Source organism: Pogoniulus pusillus, chromosome 43 (assembly GCF_015220805.1).
Source record: "Pogoniulus pusillus isolate bPogPus1 chromosome 43, bPogPus1.pri, whole genome shotgun sequence".
In the NCBI taxonomy this organism is placed as follows: domain Eukaryota; kingdom Metazoa; phylum Chordata; class Aves; order Piciformes; family Lybiidae; genus Pogoniulus; species Pogoniulus pusillus.
In genome coordinates, this window is record NC_087306.1 from 73,984 (window position 1) to 95,683 (window position 21,700).

Here is a 21,700-nt window from a genome sequence, read left to right on the forward strand (position 1 = left end):
TCGGCAGGGGAGGGGAGGGTGAATCCAGCTGTGCGGGCAGCCAGCTGTGGGGGGGTCCAGATGTGTGTATGTGTGTGGGGGGGGGCACAGCCGTGCCCGGACCCAGCTGTGCGAGAGTCCTGCAGGTGGGGAGAGGGGGGCAGAGGCACATCCAGCTGTGCAGGGATCCAGCTGTGCAGGGGTCCAGCTGTGCAGGGATCCAGCTGTGCAGGGATCCAGCTGTGCAGGGACCCAGCTGTGCAGGGATCCAGCTGTGCAGGGACCCAGCCGTGCAGGGATCCAGCTGTGCAGGGATCCAGCTGTGCAGGGACCCAGCTGTACAGGGATCCAGCTGTGCAGGGATCCAGCTGTGCCCCTGCGTCTGCCCCACCCCCATCCCTCTGCCCCCCCCCCCCCGCCACGTGTGTCACACCCCCCCTCACATCGCCCGGACCCCCTCCCCCCCTCCCCATACCATGTCCGCCGGGGGGTGACCCCCAGAGCTGCACCCACTTCTCACTGTCACCTTTATTGGGGCCAGGGTCTGGGGGTGGGTTACAAGCTGGGGCCCCCTCCCCACCTTTTGGCCAGAGGACTCTGTAGGAACCCTACGGAGCCTACAGGACCCTATAGGATCCTATGGACTCTATAGAGCCCTACAGGGCCCTATGGAGCCTGTACAGCCCTACAGGATCTCATGGAGCCTATAGAGACCTACAGGACCCTATGGACCCCATGGACCTTATAGAGACCTATAGGACCCTATGGAGCCTATGGAACCCTATGGAGCCCTATAGGACCCTATGGAGCCTATGGAACCCTATAGGACCCTATGGAACTTACAGGACCCTATGGAATTCTATGGACCCCATGGACCTTATAGAGACCTGTAGGACCCTATGGAGCCTATAGGACCCTGTAGAGCCTTATAGGACCCTATGGAACTTACAGGACCCTGTGGAACCCTATGGATCCTATGGACCCTATAGAGCCCTATAGGACCCTATGGAACCTTATGGATCCTATGGACCCTGTAGAGCCCTATAGGAGCCTATGGAACCTGCAGGAGCCTATAGGAGCCTATGGAACCCTATGGACCCCATGGACCCTATGGCCCCTGCAGAGCCCTATAGGAGCCTCTGGAGCCTGCAGGAGCCTATAGGAGCCTATGGAACCCTATGGACCCTATGGACCCTATGGCCCCTGCAGAGCCCTGTAGGAGCCTCTGGAGCCTGGGGGTCCATAGCGCAGGGAGGGCACAGGGCAGGGCCCTGCTGAGCATCCATCGCCCCCAGGCTGCTCCTGCCTCTTGCCTCGGTGGTCCCCATCCTGCCGGGGGCGCCAGAGAGGGCACAGTCAGGGTGGGGGCACCACGGGAGGGGCACCATGGGGGCAACGTCTGCCCCCCCCCCCAGGGGTACTCACCAGCCATGGGGGGGTCAGGTGAGCACCATGGGACGGGACTGAACCTGGCTGTAGATGGTGGTGGAGTGGGGCTGGGGGGCAGAAAGTGGGGACAGAGCCCACCCTGAGCCACCAGCACCCGGGGGGGGAGGGGGGGGATGGGCACGGGCAGTGCCCGGCCGGGGGTGGGCACAAGGGGGGCTCGGGAGTGGCTTCTGGGATCTCCTCTGGCAGCAGCTCTGAAAGCCTGAGGAGCCCTGGGGGGAGGTTGGGAGCTGCTGCCAGGGGGAGGGGATGGGAGTGGGGATGGGGATGGGGAATGGGAATGGGGATAGGGAATGGGAATGGGAATGGGGATTGGGAATGGGAATGGGGATAGGAGATAGGGGATGGGAATGGGAATGGGGATGGGGAATGGGGAATGGGGATAGGGAATGGGAATGGGAATGGGGTTTGGGAATGGGAATGGGGATAGGGAATGGGAATGGGGATAGGGAATGGGAATGGGGATAGGAGATAGGGGATGGGAATGGGAATAGGGAATGGGGAATGGGGAATAGAGATGGGGAATGGGGACAGGGAATGGGGAATGGGGATGGGACTGAGGATGGGGAATGTGGAATGAGGAATAGGGAATGAGAATGGGGATGGGACTGAGGATGTGGCTTGGAATGAGGCTGAGCTGGGGAATGGGAATGGGGATGGAGATGGGAATGGGGATTGGGGATAGAAATGAGGATGGAAATGGGGCTGGGGAATGGGAATTGGGCTGGGAATAGAGATGGGAATGGGAATGAGAATGGGGCTGGGAATGGGAGTGAGGAGTGGGGATGAAGATTGGGGCTGGGGAATGGGAGTGGGGATGGGAATGGGGTTGAGGATTCCGGAGGCATGGAGAGACCTTTGGGCACAGCACCTGGAGGGCAGGGCTGGAGGCCAGAGCCTGGCACTGGCAGGAATCAAATCCAGCTCCAGCACCTCCATGCCATGGCCTGGCAGCAAAGTCCAGCCCTGGCATCGCTGTGCCATGTGCCAGGAGCCAGATCTGCCCCTGGTGCCCACCCTCACCAGCTCAGCTGTCCCCGAGGTGTTTGCCCTCTGGACCAAGGCATAAGAAAGCTCCTGTGGGGCATCCATGCTGGCTACAGAGAGAGAGAGGGGGCAAGGATGGGCCCAAGGGTGCCAGCAGGCTGGGGAGGGGGGCACAGAGACCTCCTGGTCCGGTACCCACCTTCCCTGGGCCTTTTCTTCCTCATCTTCTTCCTCCAGAGGCAGAAGATGCCAAGCAGGGTGCCCAGGAGCAGGCCCAGCACCACCAGGCACAGATGCCACCTGAACCAGCCACCTGTCCCTATGGGGGGACAAGCCACAGTGGGTGCCAAGCCCTCGGTGCCCTGGTGGCACTGGGTGCCCGGGGGGGGGTGGTATTTACCCAGGGGCTGGCACAGGCTGCCCAGGTGGGCAGAGATGTTCTGCTGCTGGATGGAGTTCCAGGCCACGCAGGTGTAGCTGGCATCGAGGGCACTGCTGGGCACAGCCAGGTGCAAAGTCTGGTTGTCCTCACCCAGCTGTCCCCACGGTGCCCCCTGCTGCCAGGCGACCTTGGCATCGCTGTCAGCTGGCACCCAGCACCGGAGGCTGATGTTGCACCCTTGGGTGGTGAGGGAGAGCAGCTGGTGCTGGATCCTTGGCACTGGCACTGGCCCTGTGTGAGACACAGCAAACCCTACCAGGGCATCCCACCCACCTTGGGAGGAGGGGGGCAAGGAGGGGGGGATGGGCACCTCTGGTGCCCTCGAGGAGGGTCAAGCTGGGCAGCAGGTGGCAGTGAAAGGGAGCAGGAAGGTAGGAAGCAGCTCAGGCTGGCAGCTGCTCCCCCACCGGGAATTTCCCTCCCCTGGCACCGGGGGCAGGGAAGGGTTGGGCAGTGCCAGCTGGGGGCTGAGCACCAACCTGCAGCACTCACCACGGACAGAGAGGTGGAAGCTGTGATCCTCCAGCAGGGCTGGCACCAGTTTGACCCGAGCCTGGTAGGTGCCAGTGTCCCCCCTCTGCAGTGCCCAGATCCTCAGTGCCAGGCTCTCCACCAGCTCCAGCCTGCCCTGGAACCTGTCCTGGGGCTCTGGACGGTGAAAGCCTCCCGGGCCAAGCTCTGCCAGCAGGATGTTGGCACCAGAACCATCCGAGAAGCTCCACTCCACTGCCTTCACTGTCTTGTTGGGGGGCAGGAGAGGGCAGAGCAGCACAGACCCCCCCAGGGCACCTTCCACTGCCTGAGGCTTGGCAGCAGCTCCCTGCCAGGGCAGGGCAGGACCTGCAGGGTGGAGACCCCCCCCCGAGGGAAGCCTCAGCCAGGGCTCCTCTGGGCATCTGCCCACCTGTGCCAGCAGCTCCTGGTGCCCACCCTGGGCTGATTGACTGCAGCCTGCACCCCCCCCCCCCCCCCCCCCAGCACTGCCCTGGCAGTGGGCACCAAGTGTGGCACTGGGCAGAGAGGGAGGCACTGGGTGCTGGAGGAGGAGAGAGGAGAGAGGAGAGGGGAGAGGGGAGGGGAAAGAGGAGAGAGGAAGAGGAGAGGGAGGAAGAGGAGAGACGAGAGAGGAGAGACGAGAGAGGAGAGAGGGGAGAGGGGAGAGGGGAGAGGGGAGGGGAAAGAGGAGAGGGGAAGAGGAGAGGGAGGAAGAGGAGAGACGAGAGAGGAGAGGGGAGAGAGGAGAGAGGAGAGGGGAGAGGAGAGGGAGGAAGAGGAGAGAGAGGAGGAGGAGAGGGAGGAGGAGGAGGAGGAAGGTTTCCTGGGCTGAGTGGAGCTCAAGCCAGGGCAGGTTGGAGCTGAAACCTTGGGAGATGCCCCCAGGGGGACAAAGGCTCCTGGGCAGGGCTGGGAGGGAGCTCAGGGCTGGGGTTTGGGGTTCAGTTTGGGGTCAAACCACCCAGAAACATCCCCCAGGTCCTGGCAGGGACAGGGACCCTCAGGCCAGAGCTGTGTGGGACCCCAGGGCTGACTTTTGGGGTCCCAACTGCGATGTCCCCAAGGGTCCTGTGGAGCAGCTGAACCTTTGGGGGGGTCCGGGGTGGGGGTGGGGGGGGCGCAGCCTCCTGCCTGCCTTCCCCAGCAGCCACAGAGCTGCCCACGCAGGGACACATCCGCGCCCCCCCCCTCCCCCCACCCTGCACCCCCACAGCCGCCGCTGACCTCTGTCCCCGCTTTGGTTTGCAAAGAGGAAGATGATGGCGAGAGGAAGCTGGCGGCCAGCACGTCCCCACCCCCACCCCCCCCCGGGCATGGAGCACCCCCAACGCCGGGGGCTGGGTCCCACCGGCCTGGGTTGCTGGCACCGATGCTTGGGTGCCAACCCCGGAGCGGGCAGGGGGGTGCAGAGCTGCAGGGATGTGGTGCCAGGGCTGAGTGCCAGGGCTGAGTGCCAGGGCTGAGTGCCAGGGTCTGGGGGGGGGTGAGGTCAGGCTTGGCCCCTGGTGGTCTCCCAAAGGCTTCCCTGGTGCCCCCCCCCCCAGGCCTGGCACAGAGGGGAGGCAGTGGCACCTCCGTGGTGCCCCCTGCCCAAGGCTGGCAGCAGGCTCCTGCCCACCCTCTGCCACCCGCCGGGGGTTGGCATCGTCCCGGGAGGGGCCCAAGCGTGGCCATGGCACCTGCTTGGGTGGCACTGGTGGGGGCTGGGTTGGCCTCAGAGGACCTCACCCCCTCCCCCTGCCCCCTCCCTCACCATCCTCTGGGGCACCCTCCCTGCTGCACCCCCTGGGGCAGAAGGAGCACCCCCAGGTGCCAGCTGCAGGGTGCCCACCTGGGCACCAGAGAGCTCGGGGGGGATTGATTTCATGCGGGGGGTGGGGGGGGGGGGCGAGGCTCAGCAGCATCTCCCCCTGGGCAGTGCCCCCAATTCACCCTGCCAGGAGCCAGCAGTGCCCACCCAACCCCCCCCACCCCGTGCCGCGGGGGGGTCCTGGGGGCTCCTTTCCCTCAGCTGGACCCAGATTTGCCCCTGCCAAGGTCTGCTCCGCGCCGCGGGCGGGGGGGCCGGGGGGGGGGGGTGCGCCCTGGCACCGCCTGGCACAGCCTCTGCCCCCCCTTTGCGCCTACCTGCGACCACCAGCGCCAGCAGCAGGAGCCCGGGGGGGGTGGGTGGCATCGGCTCGGTGCCAGCGCTGCCAGCTCCGTGCCCTCCGCTCGGCTTCGACGTGGCCCCGGGGCAGGGGGGGAGGGGGGGGGGGGTGGGAAGTGAAGATGCAAATGGTGCAGGACCCACGCGGGGAGTGGCGACAGGAGGGGACAGCAGCCAGGGGCTGGCACCGAGCGCAGGCTGGCACAGCTGGCAGGGGCTGCTGGCCGGGACCCTCCTGCTGCGCCACGGGCGGGGGGGTAAGGGGGGGGGTGGTCCTCAGAGCCCCTCGGCTGCTCCTCCGACCCCCCCCAGGGTGCTGCTGGCAGCTCCTGGGCAGGTCCCTAAGGTCCCTGGGGGGGTCCTTGGTGGCCTTAAAGACCCTGGGGTGGTCCCCAAAGCCCCCAAGGTGGTCCCCAACCCCCCCAGGCTGGTCCCCAATGCCCCCAGGCTGGTCCCAACCCCCCCAGGCTGGTCCCCAACCCCCCCAGGCTGGTCCCAACCCCCCCAGGCTGGTCCCCAATGCCCCCAAGGTGGTCCCCAACCCCCCCAGGCTGATCCCAACCCCCCCCAGGCTGGTCCCCAATGCCCCCAAGGTGGTCCCCAACCCCTCCAGGTCGGTCCCAACCCCCCCAGGCAGGTCCCTAACCCCCCCTAAGGTGGTCGCCACCCCCCCCCCGGCTGGTGCCCACCCCCCAGGCTGCTCCCTGCGGCGCCCCAAGCTGATTGCTCTGCCCAGGGGCAATAAGGCAGGGAGGGGCAGGACCCTGCCAGCTGCTGCCAGCTCTTGAGTCAACAGCAGCAGCTGAGCGGTGCCCACATGGTGCCCAGCACCCCGCGGGGGCGGGCACAGGTCCTTGTGCCCCCCTGGGTGTGCCAAGCTGGGTCCGGGGGGGGGGGCTGCTCCCCCCCGCCCCGAGGCTTCAAATCAAAGGGAGGAGACTCCTTGGCAGCTTGGGAGCGTTGCTTGGGCATCCAGATGCCAGGGCGTGCCAGCCCTAGTGCCCGAGCTGCGCCTGTGCCCAGCGCCGGAGCTGCTCTCTGCCTGTGCCCAGCACCAGAGCTGTTCTGTGCCCAGCACCTGAGATCTGTGCCCAGCACTCAGAGCTGTTCTGTGCCCAGCACCTCAGATCTGTGCCCAGCACCAGAGCTGTTCTATGCCCAGCACCTCAGATCTGTGCCCAGCACTCAGAGGTGCCCAGGTGTGCCTCAGGTGTGCCCCGTGGTGCCCACAGGTGCCCAAGTGTGCCCAGAGGTACCCCAGGGATGTCCATAGGGTGCTCAGAGGTGCCCAGGTGTTCCCCAGAGGTGCCCAGGGGTGCCCAGCTGTGTCCATGGGGTGCCCAGGGGTGCCCCAGAGGTGCCCAAGTATGCCTCAGGTGTGCCACGCAATGCTCAGAGGTGTCCAGGGGTGCCCAGCTGTGTCCATGGGGTGCCCAGGGGTGCCCCGGAGGTGCCAGGGGGGTGCCAGTCCCGCAGCAGGTCCCCACTGTGATCTCACCAACATTTATTTGCTGTTGACAGGGGCAGGGGGGGGGAGGCCACGCGAGGGCCCCGTGGCAGTGGGCACTGTGGGCACTGTGGGCACTGTGGGCACGCAGGCAGTGAGACCCCCCCCGGCCACGGCGGCTGTGACAGGCAGGGACAGCTATGGCAGGGCTGGCAGGGGGGGAGGGGTCAGCTTGGCAGGTCTGTGTGGGCAACGGTGCCACCTGTGGGCATGGAGGTGCCACCGGGGGGGTGGGTTTGGTCCCTTCTGTGTCCCTCTGTGGTCCAGGAGATGCCACCTGGGGTTGATCCCTTCTGTGCCTCTCCATGCCCATGGTGATGCCACCTGGAGCTGGTCCCTTTTGTGTCCCTCTGTGGTCCAGGAGATGCCACCTGGGGCTGGTTCCTCCATGCCCACGGTGATGCCACCTGGGGCTGGTCCCTTCTGTGTCCCTCTGTGGTCCAGGAGATGCCACCTGGGGCTGGTCCCTTCTGTGCCTCTCCATGGCCCAGGAGATGCCACCTGGGGCTGGTCCCTTCTGTGCCCCTCCATGCCCATGGTGATGCCACCTGGGGCTGGTCCCTTCTGTGCCCCTCCATGCCCATGGTGATGCCACCTGGGGCTGGTCCCTTCTGTGCCACTCCATGCCCATGGTGATGCCACCTGGGGCTGGTCCCTTCTGTGCCCTTCCATGTCCATGGTGATGCCATCTGCATCCACTCCAGTGGGATGGGGCCGGGGGGGGGGTCCCACTGGTGTCCTCCTCCTGGCATCTTTGTGGCAGTGGTGAAGCCGGGGGGGGGGGGGGGGGGGGGGGGGGCAGCTCCACCCCGTGTGGGCATCCCCCCCGAGGGTCCTGGCATGAGGAGCTGGAGGCTGGGGAGGAGCTGGGGGTGGGGGCGGGGGGGCAGAGTCCTCCCCTGGCCCCGCAGCACCATGCCAGAGCTGGCACCAGGACGTGCCCCCAGCCACCCCCGGTGCCCCCAGCCCCAGCCGAGCTTGGCCATGGGAGGTGCCCCCCACCCATCCCAGGTGCCACAGAAGGTGCCCCCTCCCCCCCCCCAGCTTGGGCACCGCCAGGATCCTGCTGCCCTCGGAGGGCATCGGGGAGGAGATGTGAGAGAGAGCAAAGGTTGGGAGAGGAGGAGGAGGAGGAGGATGAAGTAAGGGGGGGGGGAGGAAGCGTCCGTCCGTCCTCCTGTCCGTCCGCCCCCCCCCGCCCCCCAGGATGGTGCCACCCGTGCCCGGGGCCGGGGGCGGGAGGGGCTTGGATTTGGCACACAACTGCAGAGCCCTTCCCGGAGCTGGCCTGGAGCCTGCGGGGGACAGGAGGAGACCTGCTCAGTGCCCCCCCAGTGCCCCCCCAGACTCCACTCAGTGCCCCCCCAGGGCCCCCCCAGACCTGCGCTCAGTGCCCCCCCAGTGCCCCCCAGACCTGCGCTCAGTGCCCCCCCCAGTGCCCCCCCAGACTCCACTCAGTGCCCCCCCAGTGCCCCCCAGACCTGCGCTCAGTGCCCCCCCAGTGCCCCCCAGACCTGCGCTCAGTGCCCCCCCAGTGCCCCCCCAGACCTGCGCTCAGTGCCCCCCCCAGTGCCCCCCAGACCTGCGCTCAGTGCCCCCCCAGTGCCCCCCCAGACCTGCGCTCAGTGCCCCCCCAGTGCCCCCCAGACCTGTGCTCAGTGCCCCCCCAGTGCCCCCCAGACCTGCGCTCAGTGCCCCCCCAGGGCCCCCCCCGAGACTCCACTCACTGCCCCCCCAGTGCCCCCCAGACCTGCGCTCAGGGCCCCCCCAGTGCCCCCCCAGACCTGTGCTCAGTGCCCCCCCAGTGCCCCTCTTCATACCCTCCCTCAGCCTCCCCTCCGTACCCCTCCTCAGTTCCCACTCAGCCCGGGGTGGGCTCCGTGTGCCAGACCCCAGCCCTGGCACCTACAGCTGCCTGAGTAACCCCAGCACAGCTCCGTGCCTCAGTTTCCCCACCCGTGCCCGGGGCTGGGTGCCCACTCCCGGGGCTCGGTGCCCACTCCCGGGGCTCGGTGCCCACCTGCGCTCCTATGTCACCTCCTCGGCGGTGTCCTCGGGGGCTCTGCTGCCCTGCTCGTGGGCAGCGGTGCCCTGCGGAGCCTTCTCGGGGCAGCTCTGCCCTTGGCTATTCTCGGGGTGCCCCTGGCCCTGCGGCACAGACGGGGGGGGGCAGAGGGCAGCTGGGGAGGGGCTCCGAGGTGCCCCTGCCCCCTCTGCAGCCAGGCCCCCGCGGGAGGGGCTCAGCACCAGCGCCGAGCCCGAACTGCACCCGCGGCCGTGGGGGGGAGGGGGAGGAGGTCCTGCGGGGATGGGACCACGGCGTGGGGCAGGGGGGGAGCAGCGTGGGCAGGAGCTGCCAGCCTGGCCGAGGCCTTCCCAGCGTGCCCAGGACCCTCCAGCGTGCCCAGGACCATCCCAGCATGCCCAGCACCCTCCAGTGTGCCCAGGACCCCCCAGCATGCCCAGGACCCCCCAATGTGCCCAGGACCCCCCAGCGTGCCCAGGACCATCCCAGCGTGCCCAGGACCCTCCAGTGTGCCCAGGACCCTCCAGCGTGCCCAGGACCCTCCAGTGTGCCCAGGACCCTCCAGCGTGCCCAGGACCCTCCAGTGTGCCCAGGACCCTCCAGCGTGCCCAGGACCTTCCCAGCGTGCCCAGGACCATCCCAGCATGCCCAGGACCCTCCAGCGTGCCCAGGACCCTCCAGCGTGCCCAGGACCCCCCAGTGTGCCCAGGACCGCTCCACCCCCCCGCCCAGCTCAGCGGGCACCCTGCCACGACCACCCCTTGCCCCCCGCCGAGCTGTGCCCAGGCTCCCTCCCGGCCCGCCCGGTGCCCCCTGGCAGAGCGCCCCCCGGGGGCCTCACCTGGTCATTACCTTCCGGGGGGCTCCTGCGCACGATCTCTGCGTACTGCGGGTCCGAGGGGCTCTCCTCGGCGGGCACCGTGGGGGTGGCAGCTGGGGGGCAGCTGAGTGTCAGCGGGCAAGGGGGGCACCCTGGCGGCCCCAAAAGTCGACCCCCTCCAAGCCGTGCCGGGGTGGGGGGGGGAGGGTCAGGGGTCGGGGGGGGTCTCCTCTTACCTGGGTCTGCTGCTTTCTCGCTGTTCATCCTCCAGCACCAGAAGGCCCCCCCCAGGCTGACAGCCACCAGGATGAGGGTCAGGACGATGTACCCCGACTTGGAGAAGGAGGATTGCCCCCCTGGCAGGGCACGGAGTGGCACTGAGCACCCACACAGGCTGCCCACCCCCACCCCCCCCCCCGCCAGGGCTTCAGCGCCCCCACCCCGTGCCGAGGCAGCTGGAACCTTGAGCGTGCTCGGGGGGAGGGGCAGCTCCGAGGGGCCCCACGGTGAGGGTCACTGCTGGGGTGAGGGTCCCCACGGTGAGGATCAGCTCTGAGGGTCCCCATGAGGAAGGTCACTGCTGGGGTGAGGGTCCCCAGGGCTGAGGATCAGCTCTGAGGGTCCCCAAGGTGAGGGTCACTGCTGGGGTGAGGGTCCCCAGGGTTGAGGGTCAGCTCTGAGGGTCCCCAAGGGGAAGGTCACTGATGAAGGTCCCCATCATGAGGGTCCCCACGGTGAGGATCAGCTCTGAGGGTCCCCAAGGTGAGGGTCACTGCTAGGGTGAGGGTCCCCAAGGTGAACGTCAGCTCTGAGGGTCCCCACGGTGAGGGTCACTGCTGAAGGTCCCCATCAGGAGGGTCCCTAAGGTGAGGGCCACTCCTGGGGTGAGGGTCCCCATGGTGAGGGTCAGCTCTGGGGGGGAGAGTCCTCAACGTGAGGGTCACTGCTGAAGGTCCCCACCAGGAGGGTCCCCAAGGGTCCCCAAAGTGAGTGTCAGCCCTGGGCTGAAGGTGACTTCTGAGGGTCCCCAAGGTGAGGGTCGCCCCAAAAGTCAGGGTCACCTCTGAGCACCTCAGCCCCACAGAGAGGGTCTCAACCCCACGGGGAAGGTCTCACCTCCGTGGAGAGGCTCTCGGCCACACGGAGAGGGTCTCAGCCCCCCGTAGAGGGTCTCACCTCCATGGAGGGGGTCTCAGACCCCCATGGGAAGGATCTCAGCTCCATGGAGAGGCTCTCAGCCCCCCGGGGAGGCTCTCAGCCCCCCTATGAGGGTCTCACCCCCTCGGGGAGGGTCTCAGCCCCGTGGGGAGGCTCTCAGCCCCCCGGGGAGGGTCTCAGCCCCTCTATGAGGGTCTCAGCTCCCCGGGGAGGCTCTCAGCCCCCCTATGAGGGTCTCACCCCCTCGGGGAGGGTCTCAGCCCCGTGGGGAGGCTCTCAGCCCCCCTATGAGGGTCTCAGCCCCCCGGGGAGGCTCTCAGCCCCCCTATGAGGCTCTCAGCCCCCCTATAAGGGTCTCAGCTCCCCGGGGAGGCTGTCAGCCCCCCTATGAGGCTCTCAGCCCCCCTATGAGGGTCCCACCCCCCCGGGGAGGCTCTCAGCCCCCCTATGAGGGTCTCACCCCCTTGGGGAGGGTCTTAGCCCCCCGGGGAGGCTCTCAGCCCCCCTATGAGGGTCCCACCCCCCGGGGGGGCTCTCACCTCCGCCCTGGCAGATGCTCTGCAGGTCGAAGAGCACAACCTTCTGGTCCGCAGGGTTGCTGACGGTGCAGGCGTAGGTGACGTTGGCGGCCGCGGGGGGCAGAGCCACCCTCAGGGTGGTGCCGTCCGGGGACAGCTGGTGGCGGTCGGTGGGCAGCCCGCGGGCGGCGCTGTCCCTCTGCCAGGTGACGTTGACTGCTCCTTTGCCAGCGCCTTGGCACTGCAGGGTCAGGTTGCACCACTCCACGGTGCTGGCCAGCAGCTGGCTGCGGGTCCGGGGGCTTGGCACCGACTCTGTCACCGAGGGAGTTAGGGGGGTGGGGGTGGGGGTGAGGGGGGGCACACTCACGTCGGGGACTTTCTCCGCTCTGCCCAACCCACTCCCACCCCCCCTCCCCCTCCCTCCACCGTCGGCCTCGGTCCTCATGGGGGGAACGGACCTGGAGGAGGCAGGAATTGACCTTCTGAAGGGCTTAAGGAGATGAGAGGTGAAGGCTGAGGTCAAAGCTTGCCCTGGCGAAGCCTGGCATGGATCCCTGCCTCAGTGTGCCCACCCGGAGTGGAGTTTGGTGCCCACTCTTGAGGCTCTGCACCACTGATGAAGCCCAGCATTGCTCTGTGCCTCAGTTTCCCCACCTGGAGTGGATTTGGTGCCCACTCTCGGGGCTTTGCTCCAATGGTGAACCCCAAGCATGGCTCCATGCCTCAGTTTCCCCACTCAAAATGGGGTTTGGTGCCCACTCTTGGGGCTCTGTGCCATTGGTGAACCCCAAGCATGGCTCCATGCCTCAGTTTCCCCACTCAAAATGGGGTTTGGTGCCCACTCTTGGGGCTCTGTGCCATTGGTGGACCCCAAGCATGGCTCCATGCCTCAGTTTCCCCACCTGGAATGGGCTCAGTGCCCACACTCAGAGCTTTCTAAGTGCCCTGCTAGACCTCCACATTGAGCTGTGTCTCAGTTTCCCTGCTTGAAATAGGGTTTGGTGCCCACTCTTGGGGCTCTGTGCCATTGGTGAACCCCAAGCATGGCTCCATGCCTCAGTTTCCCCACCCCGAGTGGATTTGGTGCCCACTCTTGAGGCTCTGCACCACTGATGAAGCCCAGGACCGCTCCGTGCCTCAGTTTCCCCACGGCTCCAGGGCTCTGGTGCCCACCCCTGAGCCTTGCCGGCTGTGCCCAGCCCCTGCCGCGCAGCTGCTCACCGTAGACAGTGAGGTTGAAGGATTGATCCTCCACCAGCGCCGGCTGCAGCTTGATCCTGGCGCCGTAGACCCCTGAGTCTCCTCTCTCCAGGCTCCGGATCCTCAGCGTCATGTTGCTGAGCATCTCCAGCCTCTCCTTGAACCTGTCCCTGGGGTCAGGCCGCTCGAAGCCGCTGGGGCCGAACTCTGCCACCTGAATGGTGGCTCCGGCGCCGGCCGAGAAGCTCCACTCGATCTCCTTCACCGTCTTGTTGGGGGGCAGCAGAGGGGAGAGCAGCGCAGAGCCCCCCAGGATGCCGTTGACCTGCTGGGGCTGAGCCCGAGCTTGGCCGAAGAGAAGCTCTGGGGATGAAGGTAGGGAGGAGGGGGAGAAGGTCAGCGAGAGCCTGGAGAGGGCGGGGGGCGAGGTGGGGACAGCAGGAACGGGATGGGAAGAGCAGGAATGGGATGGGAAGAGCAGGAATGGGATGGGAAGAGCAGGAACGGGATGGAGACAGCAGGAACCAGATGGGGACAGCAGGAACAGGATGGGGACAGCAGGAACGGGATGGGGACAGCAGGAACAGGATGGGAAGAACAGGAACGAGGTGGGAAGAGCAGGAACGGGATGGGAAGAGCAGGAATGGGATGGGGACAGCAGGAACGGGATGGGAAGAGCAGGAATGGGATGGGGAGAGCAGGAACAGGATGGGAAGAGCAGGAACGAGGTGGGAAGAGCAAGGAGCGGAGGAGAAGACAGGAACGGAAGGACCCTCAGGGCAAGGATCCGTCTGGAAGGGGGAAGCAGCAGCAGCATCTCTGATGTCTCCTCCAGGCGTGGGGACCGAGACGTCCCCATCCCGGCGCCACATCCTAACGGAGCTGGTCCAGCAGGGAAGGAAGAAGGATTCCAGGGGCTCGGATAACTGCTTGGCTCCATAAACAACCCCCCACGCCCCCACCCCCCAATATCCACCCCTCGGAAGAAGGCTCAAAGCAGCTACTGGGTTCGGATGTGAGGTTGGAAGGCGCTGGGAGAGGACCCCCTCTGCCGTCCGAAGGTTCCCAGTCTCACCAGTACAGCGTTCCAAGAGGCTCTGGGAGGAATTCCCAGGCAGCAGGACCTCACTGTCTGCCTTAAAACGGCCCTCGGGCAAGACGCCTACGAAAGATCGACAATGGGTTAAGGCCAGCGAGGGTCGGGGCTGGGGCTGGGGCTGGGGTGGGCGATGTTGGCCGCTCCCCTGCCAGCTCCTTGGCGCTGCGGGGTCAGGTTGCAGCCTCTGCAGTGCTGGCTGAGGGTCCTGGGTGGGGCTTGGCACCGACTCGGTGCCTGATGGAGCAGGGTCGGGGGGACACGTTGGGGACTTCTCCACCTTGCCCACTCCTCTCCTCTGTCAGCCTTGGTCCCCAGTGAGGGGATCCCAGTTGGAGAGGGGCAGGGAGATGCTGGAGAAGGGTCAAGGGAGGACTCTGTGTGAGTGTGCCCAGGGAGGTTCTCCTGCCCCTCTGCTCTGCCCTGCTGAGAGCTCCTCTTGAGCTCTGCCTTCAGTTTGGGGCTGCCCAGTTGAAGAGGGACAGGAACTGCTGGAGAGAGTCCAAGGGAAGGCTGTGAGGATGAGGAGGGGACTGGAGCACTGCCTGGTGAGGAGAGGCTGAGGGGACTGGGGCTGCTTAGATTGGAGAGGAGAAGACTGAGAGGGGATCGAATCAGTGTCTATAACTATCTGAGGGTGGGGGTCAGGAGGGGGGGGAGAGGCTCTGCTCACTGCTCCCTGGGGTAGGACAAGGAGCAGTGGATGGAAGCTGCAGCTCAGCACAGGGAGCAGTGGATGGAAGCTGCAGCTCAGCACAAGCAGCAGTGGATGGAAGCTGCAGCTCAGCACAGGGAGCAGTGGATGGAAGCTGCAGCTCAGCACAGGGAGCAGTGGATGGAAGCTGCAGCTCAGCACAAGCAGCAGTGGATGGAAGCTGCAGCTCAGGAGGTTGCAGCTCCACACCAGGGGGAACTTCTTTCCTGGATGGGTTCCAGAGCCCTGGCACAGAGAGGCTGTGGAGTCTCCTTCCCTGGAGCCTTTCCAGGCCTGTCTGGATGTGTTCCTGTGTGCCCTGAGCCAGCCTGGGTGGCCCTGCTCTGGCAGGGCTTGGACGAGCTCCTTGGGTCCTTTCCAACCCCTGACATCTGTGATCTGTGACCCCTGGAGGCAGCAGGAGGCTGCCAGCCCCGTGGCCTGGGGGGGGGGGGGGTCCCAGACAGCAGCGATGCTGCAGGCACGGAGCTGAGCTGCTGGATCCAGGCTGCTGGAGGAGTCCTCATCCCTGGAGGTGCTGAGCACAGTGGCACTGGAGGTGCGGGTGGGGGGCGGGGGGGGCGGCTTGGCAGTGGTTGGGGGCTGCAGGTTGGTCTGGGCTGGACTTTTGGAGAGGTCTTTCTGCAGCCCAAAGGATCCCTGCAGGGGTCGGAGCTGCTTTGCCTGCAGCCCTGCCGGGTTCCAGCTCTTCCCAGCGGAGCCTCCAAGGGCTGGGGCTGAGGTTTTGGGGAATTATTGTTCTGTTTTGGTGTTCTGGGTTGGGTTTTTTTCCTTCCTTCCTTCCACGGCAGCAGGCAGCAGCTCCCTGCAAAGAATCACGCCACGGAGAGGGAGCTGCTCGGCACCGCCTCCCTCCTCCTCCTCCTCCTTCTTCTCCTCCCTCGGTCCTGCCAGCTCCCACCTACCTCCAAGCTGTCTCCTTCTGCCCACCCCCGCGGCTCCTCCTCCCCTCCCAGCATGTCCCTCTGCCACCTTTTCCCCCTACCCCCCAAATCCTGGTCCCACGCCGGGATTGGCATTGGCCAAACAGCAGCGTGGAGAACTTGGGGCAAGCAGCTTTGGCCTCATCCTGCCCGGGATGGATTCCCAGGATGGTGGAAGGGTCCTGAACACCATCACCCTCTCCAGATCCTCTCCTCTCCTCTCCTCTCCTCTCCTCTCCTCTCCTCTCCTCTCCTCTCCTCTCCTCTCCTCTCCTCTCCTCTCCTCTCCTCTCCTCTCCTCTCCTCTCCTCTCCTCTCCTCTCCTCTCCTCTCCTCTCCTCTCCTCTCCTCTCCTCTCCTCTCCTCTCCTCTCCTCTCCTCTCCTCTCCTCTCCCTCTCCTCTCCCTCTCCTCTCCTCTCCTCTCCTCTCCTCTCCTCTCCTCTCCTCTCCTCTCCTCTCCTCTCCTCTCCTCTCCTCTCCTCTCCTCTCCTCTCCTCTCCTCTCCTCTCCCCTCTTCCCATCCTACCTGGGATGGACTCCTAGGATGGATGAGGGATCCTGCACCCCTCTAAATCCTCATCTCCTCCCCTTCTCTCCTCCCTCCCTGCCTGGAGTGGATTCCCAGGATAGAGTAGGGGTCCTGCACCACTCCAATTCCCCCTCCCCTCCTCTCCCCCCATCCTGCCTGGGATGGATTCCCAGGATGGAGGAGGAGTTCTGCACTCCCTCCCCCAAATCCCCCTCCTCTCCCTGCCGTGGGAGGCAGCAGCAGCTGCCCCCCGAGATCAGAGCAGATGAAACCCTGAGAGCTGAGGGTTTGCTTCCTACCTGTGCCCAGCAGCCTCTTTCCTTGGATGCAGGAGAGGTGCTCCAAGCTGATAGAGATTTCTGTGGATCTGAGCCTGTTTATCCCAGGCTCCATTCCTCATCTTCCAACCCAGTCTTAATCCTGACCCTTCTCCCAGCCTCCATTCCCATTCTCCCAGCTCAGTCTTAATCCTGACCCTTCTCCCAGCCTCCATTCCCATTCTCCCAGCTCAGTCTGAATCCTGACCCTTCTCCCAGCCTCCATTCCCACTCTCCCAGCTCAGTCTTAATCCTGACTCTTCTCCCAGCCTCCATTCCCACTCTCCCAGCTCAGTCTTAATCCTGACCCTTCTCCCAGCCTCCATTCCCACTCTCCCAGCCCGATCCTAGATCCAAGCCAAATTTCCAACACATCTTTGCATGGTGCAAAAGTTTCTGGGTCCCCAGGGAGCTGCCCCTGCAAGTGGGCACCGATGCTGAGCCCGCAGGCAGGGTGCTGAGGACATAGGAAAGGTACTGAGGACATAGGAAAGGTACTGAGGACATAGGAAAGGTGCTGAGGACGGAGGAAAGGTGCTGAGGACATAGGAAAGGTGCTGAGGACGGAGGGAAGGTGCTGAGGACGGAGGAAAGGTGCTGAGGACAGAGGAAAGGTGCTGAGGACAGAGGGAAGGTGCTGAGGACGGAGGGAAGGTACTGAGGACAGAGGGAAGGTGCTGAGGACAGAGGGAAGGTGCTGAGGACAGAGGGAAGGTGCTGAGGACAGAGGGAAGGTGCGGAGGACGGAGGGAGGATGCTGATCCCGCAGGGAAGGTGCTGATCCCGCAGGGAAGGTGCTGATCCCGCAGGGAGGATGCTGATCCCGCAGGGAGGATGCTGATCCCGCAGGGAGGATGCTGATCCCCCAGGGAGAATGCTGATCCCGCAGGGAAGGTGCTGAGCCTCCCACCCTGCTGCCTCCCTCCCCGCTGCTTTTCCCGGTGCCTCTGCGGGCCAGGAGGGTCTCCCCCAGCTGCCTTCCCTGCGCCACAGTCCCGAGGGGCCGCAGGAAACGACGGCCGGGAGCAGCTGCCTCTGCTCCCTGGCACCCTCCCAGCCCATCCTGTTTATCCTGGGATTCCGGGAACCCCGGGATCTGCTCATCCCTGAGCGCAGGACGGCGATGGAGACGTTTGCCCTTCCATGCATCCATCCCTGGGATGCTCCCAGCCCCGAAAGCCACAGGATTCGCTTCCCAGCTCCAAGTTTTCCCTCCCTCTTCCCCCTCCCCTCGCCCCAAATCCCTCTGAGCTCCAACATCCAAGGATTTTCCTGCAGGGAAAGGAGCTGGGAAGCAGCGTTAGGAACCGCTTTGCCGTGGAGCTGGGGCAGATATGCCAGCAGCAGCAGCAGCAGCGTGGCAGAGCTGGCACCTGGTGCCAGCCTCCTCCTCTCGCCCGTTAGCTGCCCGCAGCCCATCCCGCTGGCGGAGGCTAATTAATCATTAATCATTAATCATCCTCTCGCTAATCTGCCTGCAGCGGGAGATGCTTTCGGGAGGAATCGGGGAGGTTTTGCGGGAATTACGAGGCCAGGATTAGCAGCGGGAATTAAGGGGATTCCTCACCCTCTGCTTTACGTAAGGAGCTGTTTGCCAGGCGGAGCTGGCACAGCCCCGGGGGGGGGGGGGGGGGGGGGGGGTGAGCGGGAGGGTGGGGGGTGGTTGGCATAGAGGGGAAGGGGTTTAAAAGGCTCCCTTGAGGGGGGTGACAGAAGCCAGGTTAAGGGTGGGAGAGCCTCGGGGAAAGGGTGGGAGTGGGGAAAGGAGGAACGGGGGGGGAAGGGGGTGGGGGCTGCCCGCAGCCCTTCGGCTGCCGCCTGGTTACGAAACCCTTCGCTGAAGGCTCCGACCGAAGGCTTCCAGAAGGCATCTCCCCCAGCTGGCACTTGGGGCATCGGAGCGAGCAGCGAGGAGTGCCCTGAAGCAGCGCGGAGATGCCAGGATGTGGTGGTGGTGGGGGGGGGGGGGCACTGCCGTCGCTGCCCGCAGCCCGCCCCGCTGCCACCCCAGCCCCAGTGCCAGCCGCCCGCGGACTCACCTGGCGCCGAGCCCAGGGCCAGCAGCAGCAGCAGCAGGAGCGGGCAGGGCAGCAGAGCTCCGCTCCGGCTCCAGGGCCCCTCCATTCCTCTCCCCCTTGCTCGGCTCTCGGTGCGGCTCCAGTGGGCAGAGTCAGCGGCAGGAGAGAGGAGGAGGAGGAGGAGGAGGAGGAGCGAAAGCTTCCTCCGGCTGCGAGCGGGAGGAAGAGCAAAGCATCGCCGCGCTCCGAAGCGGCTCCTGCGGGAGCGAACCGGCAAGGATCGAGTGGACCCTTGGAAGGATCGAGTGGAAGAGACCCACGCAGCGCCCCGAGCCGATGCTCAGAGCCGCACGGCAGGGGCCGGGGCTGACCCCCGACCCTGCGGCAGCCTCCGTCAGCTCGCTGCGGTGCCCGGATTAAGGCTGGCACAGCCCTGGCCAGGCTCCGGCTGGTTCCGGGGATGCTCAGCTCGGGGCTGCCCCAGAGCTCGAAGAAACCCAAACTGCATCCCCTGGGGATGCTCAGGCAGTGAGAGCAGCCTGGGAACGCCCCCAGGAGCCTGGGGAGGGGGGATGGGGGTGGGATGTGCTCCCCGGGAGGGGGTTTTGGGGGGCGGGGGGGGGGGGGTGCTCGACACCCTATGGCGCAGAAAGCAGCGCGGGAGGAGAAGTCCCCAGGCAGATGTGAGGCTTGGGGGGCTCTGGGGACACACACAGAGGGGAGGAGAGGCTCTGGCAGGGTCTGGTGGTGATGCCAAAGCAACCCTGAGGGCCCTCACTCTACCTCTCCTCACTTGGGGGGGGCGATGGGCGCAGCATCCCCACCCCGCACCCCACTCCCAGCCCTGAACCATCCCAGCAAAGGATTTGGAAGCGCCAAGGAGCTGTGGGGGCTGGGGGGGGGGAAGGAATCTTCCCAGGAAGAGTCCCAAAACTCCAATCCTGACCTGGTGCCCAGAGGCTGGCACAGAACCTGCAGCTGGGGGGGTGGGAAGAGACCTTTAAGGTCTTGGGAGACAGAATTCCAGCATGGAGGAGTGGGAAAGGAGCTCTGGAGGGCATCTCCTGCACCCCCAACCCCTGCCCCCCAGCAGGGCACCCCCAGCAGCTTGCCCAGGGGGCACAGTGCCCAGGGCAGGGCTTGGCAGCTCTGCACACAAGGAGGCTCCACAGCCTCTCTGGGCACAAAGGGCAAAGGGAAGGAGAGAGGCTGCTGGAGGGCACTGGGGCTGCTGGAGGGCACTGGGGCTGCTGGAGGGCACTGGGGGTGCTGGAGGGCACTGAGGCTGCTGGAGGGCACTGGGGCTGCTGGAGGGCACTGGGGCTGCTGGAGGGCACTGGGGCTGCTGGAGGGCACTGAGGCTGCTGGCAGAAAGGAGAGGGAGAAAGCAGCATTTTATTGCTCCCCAGCAGCAGCTCTGCAGAGGTTGCTGTGGCAGAAGTTTGCCTTTCCCTTTCCCTTTCCCTTTCCCTTTCCCTTTCCCTTTCCCTTTCCCTTTCCCTTTCCCTTTCCCTTTCCCTTTCCCTTTCCCTTTCCCTTTCCCCTTCCCCTTCCCCTTCCCTTTCCCTTTCCCTTTCCCCTTCCCTTTCCCCTTCCCTTTCCCTTTCCCCTTGCTCTTCTCTTTTCCCCTTCCCCTTCCCTTCCCCTTTCCCCTTCTCTTTCCCTTCCCTTCCCTTCCCCTGCTCTATTTGGGTTCAGATGGGGACAGAGGCCTGGGGCAGGGAGGAGGAGGAGGAGCTGGGGGGGTCAGGGCTGCGTTGAGGCTGCAGCTGAAGGGAACTCTTCCTCCTCCCCCCGCCGGAGCGGAGCGGAGCTGCACCATGAGCCCCAGCGGCCTCCGGCTCTCAGTGCCCCCCCAGCGCCGAGCCCCCCCCCGAGTGCTCTGCTTCAGGGACTCGCAGCTGAGAGCCCCCCAGAGCCTGGGACCCTGCAGCCCCCAGCCCTGCTTCAGCCCCCCGAGAGCCCCTGCAGCCCCCAGCCCTGCTTCAGCCCCCCTAGAGCCCCCAGCCCTCTCTGACCCCCCCTAGAGCCCCTGAGCCCCCAGCCCTGCTTCAGCCCCCCTAGAGCCCCTGAGCCCCCAGCCCTGCTTCAGCCCGCCTGGACCCCCCCGACCTGGGCCCCTGAGTCCTTCAGCCCTGTTTGAGCCCCCCTAGAGCCCTCTGGCCCCCTCTGAACCCCCTTAGAGCCTCCAGACCTGCATCCCTGAGACCCCCACCCCTCTTTGAGCCCCCCCTTAGAGCCCTCCAGCCCTCTCTGAGCCCTCTAAAGCCCCCAGACCTGGGCTTCTGCCCCCCGGCCCTGCTTGACCCCCCCTAGAGCCCCCCAGTCCTCTTTGAGCCCCCCTAGAGTCCCCCAGCCCCCTCCGAACCCCCCCATGAGCCCCGGGCTCTGACCCCAGCATCCCTCCAGCCCTACCTAAACCCTCCAGAGCCCAGCCCCAAGCGACCCCTCCCGCCCCTAAGCCCCCCACCCCCTCACTGCCCCCCTCCCCCACCCCCCCACCCCTTCCCCGCTCCTGCCTGTGCCCCCCACCCCTCCCAACGCCTCCGCCCCCCTTCAGTGCCCCTCGGCTCGGTGCTCTCAGTCCCTGCCAGGGACCCCTCCGCCCCCCCCGGCAGCTCCCGGGACCCTTCCCCCTCCCCAGCGCCGAGCGCTGCCGCCGGAGCGGAGCCGCCGCCGCCTGCCGCTGAGCGCCGAGGCTGGGAACGGCCCCGCGGAGCCTGCCCGGGGCCGGCGGCGGCGGCTGGGGGGGGCCGGGGGAGGCTGCGGGGAGGGGGAGGCCGAGGGCTGGGAGAGCCCAAGCCTGGCCCGGAGCCTGTTCCCGAGGTGCTCCCCCCCCCCCCCCCCGGGTGTCCTCCCCCCCGGAACCTCAGAGCCTGTCCCGGCTGAGTCCCCAAGGACCTCCTGGAGCCTTCCTCAGCCTCCCAGCGCCTCCTGCCCCCTCCCCACCCCCCCTGGGCCCTCCAGGATCTCATGGACTCCCCTCAGGAGGTCCTTCAGGACCCTTACAGAGCCCCCCCCAGTTTTTAACCCCCCCCCTTTGCCTTCCCCTCCCTACTTATTCCTCCCCCACAATCTATCTATAAGCTGCCCCCCCCCAATTCTTTCTGCCCCTTCTCCTCCTCTTCCTCCTCTTCCTCCTTCCCCTTCCCCCCCACCTCCTCCTCCCCATCCTCCTTCTCTCCTTGCTTCTTCCTCTTCCTCTTCTTCTTCTTCTTCTCCTCCTCCTCCTCCCTCTCCTCCTCCTCCTCCTCCTCCTCCTCCTCCTCCTCCTCCTCCTCCTCCTCCTCCTCCTCCTCCTCCTCCTCCTCCTCCTCCTCCTCCCTCTCCTCCCCCTTCTTCTCTTCCTTCTCCCCTCCTCCTTCCTC

The 21,700-nt window shown here is 66.1% G+C and overlaps 2 protein-coding genes across 3 annotated transcripts; both read right to left on the minus strand.

Moving 5' to 3' along the window:
- Positions 1–1,064: 1,064 nt before the first annotated feature.
- Positions 1,065–5,558, minus strand: LOC135192583 (SLAM family member 8-like). Its single transcript, XM_064175829.1, has 7 exons — positions 5,480–5,558; positions 3,350–3,697; positions 2,816–3,088; positions 2,615–2,734; positions 2,452–2,525; positions 1,405–1,475; positions 1,065–1,308 (listed from the first exon to the last, which is right to left on the minus strand). The coding sequence occupies exons 1-6, from the start codon at positions 5,526–5,528 to the stop codon at positions 1,419–1,421; spliced, it is 921 nt and encodes a 306-aa protein (XP_064031899.1). The 5' UTR covers positions 5,529–5,558; the 3' UTR covers positions 1,065–1,308; positions 1,405–1,418.
- Positions 5,559–6,988: 1,430 nt separating this feature from the next.
- On the minus strand, positions 6,989–18,838 carry LOC135192579 (SLAM family member 9-like). 2 transcript variants are annotated; one of them, XM_064175822.1, is made up of 8 exons: positions 18,354–18,829; positions 12,755–13,096; positions 11,552–11,845; positions 10,091–10,210; positions 9,876–9,967; positions 9,029–9,156; positions 7,557–8,303; positions 6,989–7,415 (listed from the first exon to the last, which is right to left on the minus strand). In XM_064175822.1, the coding sequence occupies exons 1-6, from the start codon at positions 18,436–18,438 to the stop codon at positions 9,037–9,039; spliced, it is 1,053 nt and encodes a 350-aa protein (XP_064031892.1). In that variant the 5' UTR covers positions 18,439–18,829; the 3' UTR covers positions 6,989–7,415; positions 7,557–8,303; positions 9,029–9,036. The 2 variants fall into 2 exon arrangements, with proteins under 2 accessions (XP_064031892.1, XP_064031893.1); XM_064175823.1 differs by lacking the exons at positions 6,989–7,415; positions 7,557–8,303 and having other exon boundaries at positions 9,035–9,156; positions 9,887–9,967; positions 18,354–18,838.
- Positions 18,839–21,700: the final 2,862 nt, after the last annotated feature.

Bases quoted from the DNA above. Each gene is read 5' to 3' on its own strand.
- LOC135192579 (XM_064175822.1), bottom strand. From the start codon at position 18,438: ATGGAGGGGCCCTGGAGCCGGAGCGGAGCTCTGCTGCCCTGCCCGCTC. The intron at 13,097-18,353 runs GTGAGTCCGCGG...CTTCATCCCCAG, and splicing joins GGCCCTGGGCTCGGCGCCAG to AGCTTCTCTTCGGCCAAGCT. The intron at 9,968-10,090 runs GTAAGAGGAGAC...GCTGCCCCCCAG, and splicing joins CGAGAAAGCAGCAGACCCAG to CTGCCACCCCCACGGTGCCC.
- LOC135192583 (XM_064175829.1), bottom strand. From the start codon at position 5,528: ATGCCACCCACCCCCCCCGGGCTCCTGCTGCTGGCGCTGGTGGTCGCA. The intron at 3,698-5,479 runs GTAGGCGCAAAG...TCCACCCTGCAG, and splicing joins GCTGGCGCTGGTGGTCGCAG to GTCCTGCCCTGCCCTGGCAG. The intron at 2,735-2,815 runs GTAAATACCACC...GTCCCCCCATAG, and splicing joins CAGCCTGTGCCAGCCCCTGG to GGACAGGTGGCTGGTTCAGG.